General features: G+C 48.8%; 1 protein-coding gene across 5 annotated transcripts in view; it reads left to right on the forward strand.

Annotated features, from left to right (window-relative positions):
* SMARCAL1 (SWI/SNF related, matrix associated, actin dependent regulator of chromatin, subfamily a like 1) overlaps positions 1 to 12,015 on the forward strand; it is a 53,936-nt gene that overhangs the window by 16,013 nt on the left and 25,908 nt on the right. For all 5 annotated transcript variants that reach the window (XM_042950100.1, XM_042950101.1, XM_042950102.1 and 2 more), the window contains exons 8-10: positions 2,301 to 2,451; positions 4,044 to 4,202; positions 7,312 to 7,377. In XM_042950100.1, the coding sequence (XP_042806034.1) occupies positions 2,301 to 2,451; positions 4,044 to 4,202; positions 7,312 to 7,377 (376 nt within the window). The remainder of the gene's footprint in view (positions 1 to 2,300; positions 2,452 to 4,043; positions 4,203 to 7,311; positions 7,378 to 12,015) is intronic.

The raw sequence follows: 12,015 nt of genomic DNA on the forward strand, positions 1-12,015 counted from the left end.
GTTTTTCCCTCCAGTTCCATCTGTCACGGATAACACGCTCTGCACAGCTCCGTCTTGCTTGAGAGCCTGCCCACCCCCACCCCTGGGCAGCATCTGCCTTCAGTATCCCAGTTCTCCTGGGCTCCGTTAGAGATCGGGGCCTACGTGGCACCTGCCAGCCCGGCCAGTTAACCTCGTCACCGCCGAGGGGTGTGACGCGCCTGAACGGGAGCCTGGCCGGCAGCTTCCACCTTTTTCACTATGGCTCTGACACTGCTAAACCGAAAGGCTAATGAAACTGCTAAAGCTGCACTTGCAGCCTTTCTTCAGAGCTCCTCAGTTAAATCCAGATTTTAACTTGCATTCTCTAAAGAGGAGGAATTTGGTGTTGAGGGAGCAGGGCTGTCGGTTCCATGTTGTTTTGTAAGAACTACAGTGAGAGCGCCCTTAAACGTATGGAGCAAAGTCTCCTAGGTAGGTACCAGCTTCCTCTAATATCTGAATGGTCCCTTTTAACAGATGAGGGAGTTGAGACCCAGCAAGTCATGTGCCCGAGGTCACTCAGCTTCCAAGAGTGGACTCGGGGCTGACACACATGTTTTGTGACGATGTCGTGGCATGTTTTCTGTTAGACTGCGCTCCTGTTGTGGCCGCAACACAAGGCCCTCCGTGCTTTGTTGCTCACCTGCCCCTGTCCGCCCTGGCCATCAGTTGTGTAAATCAAAAAGTAAGGGAGAAAATGAGTCTTTTCACACTTACCTCCCCACCTGGTCCGTGGGGAGAGTTGATCCTGGAAACAGGCTAGAAGATTTCTCTAAGGCCAGTGTGCCAAGGAGAGGCTGGGTCTGTTGGACAAGTGAGGCGGCAGTGTGCTGGGCTCCCTTCCTTGTCACTGAAGGCGTATGGTGGTCACGGCCCTGGGGATGAAGGGGGGGTACACACACACACACACACACACCCCGGCTGGGCCGCTGTGGCCTCTGGGCGATGAGGACAGTGCTGTCACATGCCATGAGTAGCCTGCCCACCTCACCCCCCGTGGATGCGCTGCTTGCTTCTCTGCCTTTGCTGAGCACTGGCTTCCCCAGGGCACCAACGCTACTTTCTGGCAACTCAAAAGGCCCCTTGCCAGCCATACCCGCTGCTGACCACGGGGGCTACGCGCTGCCTTGGCTGTGAGAAGGAAAGAAAAAGAGCTAGTTGATGGGCTTATTATCAGGTTTCTGAGCAAAAAAAAAAATGATCAGTTTTCCAGGAATTCACAGGAAAGAGGGCTGCTGTTTGGAGCAGGAGACCAGACATCTGGCACTTGGGATCCGTTTTGCTTTTCACTGATTCATCTTGTGAGCCAAGCAAGTCATTTTTCTTCTGTTCGTCTTGATTATTTTTCCCTTTTTGAGGAGTAGCAGTTACAAGAGAAACACTTCCTCAGCACTTAGGATGGATGGTGCCAGGCACTGTTTTCAGTGCTTTAGACAGTAGCTCTGTCAAAGCCCGGCAACGGCCTCTGGGGTGGGTCCTTTCATGCCCGTCTCACGGCTGAGGCGTGAGGAGATTGGGTAACTGGCGTGAGGGTACCCAGCTGCGAAGCGGTGGAACCGGGCGGCCCCCCAGGCCAGTCTGGCCCCCCGGACGCTGGAACACGCCCCGATGCACACAGCGTTAGCAGGGGTTGTCACGCTGGAGGGCGGAGGGGCTGCGGCGGCTCCTGGTGGACAAGCTGCTGAGGCTGCTGCTCCCTGATAGACACCCCGGCTCCATCCTCCCCACGGCCTGTCCTCCTCTTCTCCAGTGTCCTGTCTCTGCCGGCTCCTTCCCTTTGCCCCTGTGCATAAACGTCCTCTCTGACCTTGAGAAAGCCTAATTTCAATGCCATCGTCTCTTCTTCCTTTCCCTTCTAGGCAGACCTTTCACGTGAGAGGCGTCCCTCCTGGCCCCTCTTTAGGGGCTGGTTCCCAGGATCCTTCTGGCCACTCCCCCAGGTCTCGCCTGCACTGGGCTGAGGGGCCGCCTGTCCTGGAAATTTTCTTCCTTGGCTTCCATGATGCGCTTATCCTCTAGAGCCCCTCCCTGCCTTTTGACCCCCATTTCACATTTTCCCTATTTTGAGTCTTCACTGTTATCATTGATTATACTGTCCCCTAATTGGCTCCCGCCTTCCCTGTCCAGGGAGCAGGTCTGTAGCGAGCAGGGCCCGTGTTCCCTCGTGCGGTGGCCCACACCGGGCGGTGCACATCCAATTACGTGGTTAGCTAACAGCCCTGACACTAACAGTGACACTAACAGTGCCACGCCACTGTCCTTCCCGCATCTGCTTTCAGTTTTGCCATAGCGAAAAGAGGCCGCCTGCTGCTTGCTGACGACATGGGCCTGGGGAAGACCATCCAAGCCATCTGTATCGCGGCCTTTTATCGGAAGGAGTGGCCGCTCCTGGTGGTGGTGCCGTCTTCGGTGCGCTTCACGTGGGAGCAGGTCAGTTCCCTTTGTGTTGTGATTCTAACACCGAAGCGTCCTCGGTGTTAAAGCAGTCGAGTGACAGTTGGGGACAGGGCCCGGGAGCTTTCAAGATCCTGTCTCAGCTGAGGGAGGAAGGGAGAGGAGATGGCCTTCTGAGGCCAGGCTTATGATTTTTCTGAATGAGAATCAGGTTGTACCTTTCCAAAGCTAGCCAAGGAGCCGTGAGCTCAGACGTGGACGCGTTGCCTCAGTCTGGCAGCAGACTCTTCCCCAGTACGTCCTGTGCCCCTGCCGGTAACACCTTTCACCTGCACCACACTTCAGCTCAAAATGGTTACCTCCTCATCCCGAGGCAGCCGTGTGCAGTGGACGCAGTAGATGTCAACCCCGTTTACGGATGACAAAACTGAATCTCAGTGAGGTGAAGCAGCGTGCTCACTGGTGATGGGAGCATTACAGGACCTTGAAGCCGCGTCTCCTGAGGTCAGAGTTCTTGCACCCTGCCGAAGGTGATGTGAGCAGGATGTCCGTGTCGACCAGGTACCATTATGTCCGAGGGAGCCGACACGAGCTCGTCTTCCATAAATCTAGGGATCAGAGTGCTTCCAGTAAAGGAATAAACACCCAGACAAGCAAACTTGGTGGAGAATGAAGAGCTCATTGACCATCAGTGGCTTTTCCCAGCTCTCTGCTACTCATGGCAGCTGTCAGCCTCGTCACACGCCGGCTTCTGACTCAGCCCCACTGTGAGCCACTTGTGGAGAAGAGGCGACTCTGCCTGTAGCGCTCAGCCCGGTGCACAGACGTGCCCTTCCAGCTGAAGAGAAAGCAAAACTTTAAAAATGTGCATCGAAACAATACCTTTTTATCCCTGTCCCTATGACCTGAATCTGCCGCTGCCTCTAGAAACTAACAATTCAGCACGTATTTATTTGGTGCGTGTTAGATTCCCACAGCACCCTCAGAAATGCTGAAAGAAAGAACCAGGTGGTCACTTGGTTGTGAGCAGAAGCGAAAGTAGACAAAGAAGCAGCACTTGCCATCACAGCAGTGTCAGCCCCGGATGCCAGGGGAGCTCCCAGACACCAGCCACTGACACGGAGGCTGCTGGGGGCCTCCCATTGGTTGCAGGCAGTGGCTTTGGCCAGAGATGGCAAGATTTCTGGAGAGAGCAGGTGACAAGTATTTTTGTCATTATCGGTGTCTTTGGTATATACCAGCATCTGGTAAGACTTCCTTTACAAAATTCCTCATTGAAAGAGTCACATTCTTTCCCTGCAGAAACCTGCCATCTAGTTAGAGGTTGAAGGGATGGAATCCGCAGACCGCATAGTGACTGCCAATGATATTTGCATACTAAGGAAGGCAGTGTCCCGTTAGTAGAAAGTGAAGGAGCGGACGGTTAAGAGGGCAGCGGAGGTGTTTGCTGTTCATGGGCCCAAGGGTGCCAGCAAATGCAGAAGGGTGTGGAGAGAAAGGCACTGAGTTTGTTTCTCGGGAGCGTTAACATTGTCCCTTGAGGGGGTGCTGTTGATGGGTCGGCTGGGGCCTCAGCTGACGGCTGCCGGCCGGGTCTCCCAGGCTCCATTCTCCCCTCTCATCCCCAGGCCTTCCTTCGGTGGCTGCCGTCCCTGAGCCCAGACTGCATCAATGTCGTGGTGACCGGCAAGGACCGCCTGACAGCTGGCTTGGTCAACATTGTCAGCTTTGACCTTCTGAGCAAGTTAGAAAAACAGCTAAAAACCCCTTTTAAAGTTGTCATCATCGTAAGTGACTTGGCAAAGTCTTTAAGTACTTTCTCTCTGGGGAAACTTTCTCTTAAAAGCTCCAAGAACTTTGATGCCTGTGTTCTACGGGAGCCTCCCTCTGTTTCTAAGAGAATAGAAATCACTGTCTTTATTTTGTGGGAAACTGACATTTTATTCATCTCAAATAGCAGTCCTCAACCCTAGCTGCATATTAGAATCTCCTGGGGCGCTTTTTGAAAAGTGTCATTTACTAGGCCTGAACTGGGGGTTTGCAGCCCATCTCTCCAACACGAAGTCATGGACAGGGGCTGCTGGTGCGGACAACAAGGGCGTGTACCTTCATGTGGCGGCCTCTTGTCCGGGTGGCTTAGGCACACGGTCCAAACAGCTAATAAGGTTTTTTCCAGCCAATATAAAGACCCTCCCTCCCCCACCTCAAAAAGTACAGCTGACCCTTGAACCACATGGGTTTGAATGCATGGACCCACTTATGGGCACATTTTTTTTGAAAAGTTCAGTCCAGTACTGTAAACGTCTTTTCTCTTCCTTGTGATTTCCTTAATACTTTTTCTCTGGATTACTTTGTTGTAAGAATTCATCATATAATCCTGTACCATACTAAGTATGTGCTAATCGACTGTATGTTACCGGTAAGGCTTCTGGATGAGTAAAGGTTTGGGGGAGTCCAAAGTAAACACTGACTTTTGACTTTACAAGGCGGGGGGCGGGAGGGGGCGGGGGCGGTTAGTGCCCCTAATCCCTGTGTTGTTCGAGGGCCACCTATACTTTTTCCTCAGGTTTGTTGTTTTTTGAGTAGGCTTTACTCAAGTTCTGTGCACAGATGTGACAGCACATCTTTCAGTCACTGGCTTTCCTTGTTTACATGCTTCACGTACTCCGTAAGGAAAGTCTAGAGAGACCTGGTGCCGGCTACCTGTCAGAACCCCGTGTGTTCACATGGCTCACAACTAAAGATTATGAAAAGGTGTGCAGTCCCCATCCCCCATCCAGGTAGCCACTAACAGACATGCAGGGCCGAAGACCGCAGCAGATGGTTTTCAATGGAAGCTTACCCTTGTTTATCCTCTTGGTGAAAGAGGGACACCCAGTGCCTCCGGACCATGTGAAAGAGTCTTCTTTATTCAAACGTGTGAATTTTAAAGCCAGTGGTATTTTCCTTCTCTTAAGCATAGAATTCTCTGACAGTGGCTTCCCAAATTTTGATGCTCAAAATGTGTAGTGCATATCTCATCTAGAAGGAGAGAAAGGGATGAGTTTTTAGGAGGCCCAGAAAAGTCAGCAAATCGCAGTAGAGCCTGTGGGTTTCTCGACATGGGGCTGGCTGTCATGGGAGGCTCGTTCATCCGCGTGTCCAGCCAACAGCTGAGCACGAGCTCCACGGCCCGCACGGTGCTGTGCCCTGGGGGTGTGGAGGGAGGAGAGTCAGCCCCGTTCTCTAAGATACCATAGTCCAGTAGGACAGACAGACACATACGCACACGGATCATTATAGTACATTTTAGTGCTTTCATAGATGTGTGAGCCAAGTATTGTGGGAACTCAGAGAAGAGAAGAAGAAGGCATAGTTGCTGACCTCGGGCATCTATTATCATGATTTGGGCGTGAGAACCATACTATGGCCTTAGCTCAAGCAAACTTAAATGGTTATATCTTTTTGTAAAAGTTTATTTATTTCGAGGCAGAACAAGACAGTGTGCAATCAGGGGGGGACAGAGGGGGAGAGAGAAGCTGTCAGCACAGAGCCTGACATGGGGCTCGATCTCACAAACCGTGAGATCATGACCTGAGCTGATCAAGAGTTGGATGCTTAACCCACTGAGCCACCCAAGTGCCCCAAATGTTTATATCTTCTCATAGCTGTCAGGGCAATGAGTCTTCGAGGGAGTCCTTTCTGGTTTGGCACAAATTTGGATGTGGCTTTGAAAAAATGGTAGCATACCTGTAAAATGAAAACATGAAAAGAAGAATCCTAGGATGATGGTGACGGTTCTACAATGTGTAGGAAGAATAATGCGTTCATCTCCTGCGGGTTACCCTGTGTCAGGTACTTTATGTGTAACTGCCGATCTTCCCAGTGGCTCCTAAGGCAGATGTTCTCTCCATTTCAGCCCTAATGGAACCGACAGTGAAAGTGGTTACATGATTTGCCCACAGGCATGAAGCCAGCAAGATGGGGTGTCATTGATCAAAGCTGGACTGCATCTGGCTTTAGAATTCATGTTTTTCTGCTTCTGGCTCAACACTTAGCCTGCCATATGGTTTTTGGCAAGCCACTTACCACCAGTGTTGGTTTGTCTTCAGTTATTTAAGAGCCCTGTCTTCTGATTTCAGAGAAATGTTGTAAGAGGGAATAAAGTGTCAACTCTAAGATGTTACACTTCTTCGGAGAGTTCAGATAGAAGCCATTCCTTGGGGTTAGAGTGGTGGTACATGTTAGCCCACTGCTTAAAGGGTCTTTTCCTTCCCTGTCCTCTGTACTTTCTGCTGTTTCTCTCTATAAATCCCTTTTTCTTGGCTGTCATATGCATTCGTCATCACACCATATGAATATTACAGCCCAGCTTTCTGGGAACAGATACTGTGACATTTGTGGGTTCACCTTATACTCCCCTCCACTGTGCTTTTGAGGTCCATTTCGGTTTATCATAGCTGAAATGGAACAGGAGGTTTCTCACATCACCTCTAGAGATAGAGCCAGGATCCCCCCCCGTGTCCCCATCATAGTGTGGCCAACAACCACTGAGTGCTTACTAAGTTAGCTGGCAGGACTGTTCTGTGTGTCAGCTCATTAAGACTTACAGCAACCTGATAAGTTAGGTAGTGGTATTTTACCCATTTTATTGATAGAGAAACTGTAGAGAGGTCTGTTGGTTGCTCAGGTACATAGCGAGTGATTTGAATATGTACCAAAATAGAAACTTCCCCTCAAAATACTAAGAATGTATTAGTTACAAATTTGGGTTTAGAAAATATGACAGGGACTCATGATCGGTTATGGTTGAACAAGAAACCGCTAGGGGAGGCATTCTCAGTGCAACGCCATGCCAGGTCAAGCTTAACGCAAGCCCTGTCTCCATCCGCTCAGGATTTGGCTGTTTCTTTTCAGGATGAATCTCACTTCCTCAAGAACATTAAGACAGCCCGCTGTCGTGCAGCTATGCCCATCCTCAAGGTGAGTCCTGCTGAGAATAGACTTGAGGCTGGAGCCCACCCAGCGCAGAGGTCCTGCTGTATCTTGCTCAGGCTTGCAGGGGGGTCCAAGGAGAGCAGGGGCTGTAAGTCCAGGGCCAGGGGCTCTGGGCCGTGGACGTGACTTACGTTGACCGGAGCTATCACCGTGTAGGGCTTCAGTGCCAGACTTGGTGTTCTTCCTGACGTCCTGCTAAGGAACTGGCGCCTGGCGCAGTCACCTCTGTCTCTCAGAGATGAAGTCCTGTTGAAGGTCACAGGCTGGATGGGGACTGCATTTTGGGTGCTCCTCGGGCTCCCGGACGAGGCAGAGGGGAGCTGCCAGCATCGTGTCCTCTGAACAGCTCAGGAGAAGCTTCCTGTCTTCTAAGCCACTTGTGGGGGCCTGGCTCTCATGGTGCTAGGAACCAAGGGAGAGGAGTCATACAGACTTGGAACCGGGCCATCAGGGATCAGCAGGAAGCATTGGCAAACCCGAGTCATGCCCAGAAGCTGGTGCTCTTTCCTGGGGTCACCCTAAGCCTTTTTTGTTAGCGAGACGGGCAGCCATGCACACCCCTTTCTGTGGCCTACAGGGGGGCGTGAGTGCTTTGGCTGGTTGAGCCTTGGCTTCAGAGCAGGTGGGGGTGTGGATTTAGTGGAGCTTCGGGTCTTTACCTGGATGTGTTCTATTCTGACATGAATTCAACCTGTGCCACCATTCACCTGGCACACACTTCCATGTCTGTGGTTTGTGTCCAGACTCTCCCGACCCCAGACGGTGGCAAGGCCCCCAAATTTCCTTCCTTCTTTTTGTGGGGAGCTTTTTCTTAATATTGGGGGACAATACCACAATTAGGAAGGTAGCTTTTTCCTCTCCTAAGGTAGAAATCTCTCACAGATGACTTTGGGAGAATCTACTTTGGTTTATGTAGACTGAGCAGACAAAAGTACATGTTTATCTTGTGCTTTATTAAAGCAGCCTTGGTGTTGTGCCAGCACTTTAAACCTGCAGCTTTCATTGCTTAAAAGAAGCTTTAAGTTGTACCTAAACTAGGGAAAACAAATATGCTAAGTGTTGCTGGGGCTTATTAACATTTGAAAATTCACTTAATTTTTTCAACTCCCCGTGAAGCACAGCCGTCTACTCATTTCAAGTTTTATTTTGCTTTCTTTTGTTTTAGGAATAACAAGTAATATGATACATCTTCCAAAGCAGGATTATGTCATATGCTCCAAACTTAAAATAAAAGTCCTTTAATTAAAAACCTTGATCCTCTGCTCATGTAACCTATAAATATTTATGGACACACTTAAATGAAACTTTTTTCCCAGAGTGGTGACCCTTCTTTTAGGAGGCTTTAATATGTTCTCTTTTGCAAAATGTTACCAGATCTTCGTACTGTGGTTCCAGTATTATAGTCATACCTAAAAGTAAATGTGTACCCTTGATTGTTTAGGCCAAAGAAATGGCACAGTAGATCGGGTATATCATTAAAGGTATAGTTGGGGAGCTTCTGAGCAGCCATCTTGTTAATGCAGTCATTGCCCGGCCGGGAAAGCTGGACCGCATCCTTGTTTCCGAAATATATGCTTCTGAGCCAGACCTTTTAAAGCAGCATTTATATCTTTCATATCGTGGGTATATTTCAAATTGATATATTTGAGGCAAATCTTTTAGCAGTTAACTAGCATAGATTACTCTGCACTTGCTGTACAACTTGGATGTGTTAACACTTTAAGACAGGACCCACGAACATAGCCTGCTGTTTATGAAGGTGTCCTGAATCCACTCTCGTACATAACATTGAGTTCACAGGGTTCCGGACCTGTGAGTGGAGGTGGGGCTGAGGCATTCTGCCTCAAACCTTTCATCTCTCCGCTGTGTTTTCGTCTAGATCAGAGTTTCTCAGCCTTGGCACCATTGACACTGTGGGCTGGATCGTTCTTTGTTGTGCAGGGCTGTCCTGTGTGCTATAGGAAGTGTAGCCCCGTCCCCGGCCTCCACCCACTAAGTGTCAGTAGTACCCCCCAGTGGTGACAACCAAAATTGTCTCCAGATATTGCCAAACGTGCTCTGGGGGGCAAATCACTCCTCCCCATCTCTGTTGAGAACCACTGATCTAGGTACTCCAAGGAGATGAATCTAAGTATTTTTGGAACAAGAGGAGAGTTGGGAGAAGTAAAATATGCCCTTGAAAAGCCATGTCAGGGGCTAATCTGGTACCACTTGGTTGTTCCTCCAACTTGCGCACCTCCTAGAACTATATTCTGATGATTTCAAGACATGTTCAGCAAATGTGCATGGTGGGGTGATTAGGTTATGCCATCCAGTGTGTGAGATGGCCAGGCCAGATCACATCCTGGAAATGCAGGTTTCATAAATGGTGACGGCAGACACAGGGCGCGTGTGGTTGAGGTTGTAGGAAACTGGTGTCGTCCCCTGGGAAGTGTGACGTCTTTCTTCTCCTACAGCACTATTTGTTTGGGCTACTAAAGAAAGGTATTCTGTTTTTATGTATACATGCATGAAAGTAGGCAAGACAGAAAGCTATGAAGAACAAAATTCAGATCCCCTTTATTCCTTCCAATGGAGAAAACCACCAGTAACAGCTTGGTTATTTTTCCAACATGGCAGTTGGAGAGCAGGGTCATCATTTTTAATGGCTCTAGAGCATCATGTTGTGTGGACGCATCCTGTAATTTAACCCTTAGTGTTGGATGTTGTTTTGCTCTTATGAATAATTTTGCAAGCGAGCACCATCCGCGTCTTTCCAGCTTGCACACCTCGACCCCATTAGGACAGATGTCTACACGCAGAATTGCTGGGTCAGAATTTCACCTTTTGATAGATGCCTCTGATGTCCCATGTGGCCAAGCATGACTGTCTCTACTCCCACTCAGCCTGAACCGCACAGTCTTTCCCACAAGACTCTGGCCCTCATGGTTGTCAGTCTCTTTCTTTTGTGCAACGAGGTACGTGTTTGAGTCTTCCTTAGTGGTGTTTGGTTTATAGTGCTTCTTACTGTCAAACCAGTGTTAGGTGATTTCAGTAGAGAGAAAAAGCCCTCAGAATCCCCACCGTCCTTTCCTAATAAATACCTGTGTTTCTTTTTGTGTGAATAGAGCCTCTTTTACAAATCACTGTTGATTGGTTAGATGAAATGAGAGTAGTGGTCTAAAATGGATGAGCCTTTTCTTTTTCCATCCTCATTAAGTGTGTGTAAATAGATGATATATTCAGAAGGGTGTACAGTGAAAAACGACTCTGTCCCCCCTCTGGGCCCCTGACCCCTTGATCTGTGTCTGCAAAGGCAGCCCAGGTTACCAGATCTCACGTTTACTTCTAAAATGTAGTCTATGCCCGGTGAGTATGTGCATCCGGGTTTTCTTCATTCCTTCTTAGAGTGTTCTACAACCACTCCTTTGCCCCTGTCTTTTTTCTCTTAATAGTGTACCTCAGAAACTGTCCCGCCTCATTTCAGATGACACAAGCTCATTGTTACAAATACTGTTTTTGGTTGTACGACTCTTCCATAATACATGTCATCTGTTCCGTTTTGATGGGGTTGTAGCCAGGCTTTGGCCATCTTTTCATACGATATACAAGCAGGTGGTAGAAAACCCAGTCCCGCCACATCGACAAGAGACGGCTCTTCGCCCCTCTCAGCCCGAAGGGAGAGTGGTGTCCGTTGGAAGGTGTGCTGTCCCAGTTGACGAGGCTGCAGGAGGAGTCCCTTGCGGTCCTGCTGTTCTGGTATGAATTCTCTCAATTGCAGCACAGAATCAGAAATGAAATTATTGGAATCTAGTACTTAAGGTAAAATAGACTTTTTTCCGGAGGAAAAAACATGCTTAGTATTTAATTTGAGCATGTGTGTTATATTAGTGATACCTATACCCAGGCATGCCTTGAAGGTCAAAACAACAGAACTTTAATTAGCTATAATTATAACGTTTAATGTTTTCTTGTACATTTTGGTGTTTTTGAACTGCTGTAGTCATGTTCTTCCTTGTTTCTGTTCTTACCTCAGAATGAGTTGCCTTTTACATGGCATCAGAATTTTATTAATATCGAAGCAGTGATGCTCGCCTGCCTTGAAGGCTCTGTGGTTGTCATGCAGATCAGTTTAGTGGTGGTGGTGGTGTTCAGACTTGTGACTGGAGCTGTGTCTCTTTTGGGGAAGAGGCTAAAACCTAGAAGGGAACCATTTTATATGAAATATGCTGAGCCGACCAGAGACTGAGGCCATTTACGAGGCATCACTAAGTGGTAGGGATCACTGCTGGTCCCTGGGGTGGCCCTTGGTCAACAGGGGCGTAATTATGCTCTTTGTCTTGGTTTGGCCTTGCGTGTCATGGAGAGCAGGGGGACGAACAGAACCTCGATCTGCTCGGATTCCAGTCACTGGATTTCTCCTGAAGATTGGGGTTTCCCTCTTGTTCTCAGGATTTAGATTTAACTACAGATGTTGACTCTTTGGTTGTTTCTTGGGTAGTGACAATGATCCTGCGTTTGTTCTTGATCTGTGTACTTTTAGTCACATGTCCCCAAACTGTGTTTGCCTCTCTCCTTATTTTTGAAGATTCTATAATGACTTCTACACTCTTGACAGCATAGCTCCAGTGTCCGTGCCACATA

This window comes from Panthera leo, chromosome C1 (assembly GCF_018350215.1).
Source record: "Panthera leo isolate Ple1 chromosome C1, P.leo_Ple1_pat1.1, whole genome shotgun sequence".
Taxonomy (NCBI): domain Eukaryota; kingdom Metazoa; phylum Chordata; class Mammalia; order Carnivora; family Felidae; genus Panthera; species Panthera leo.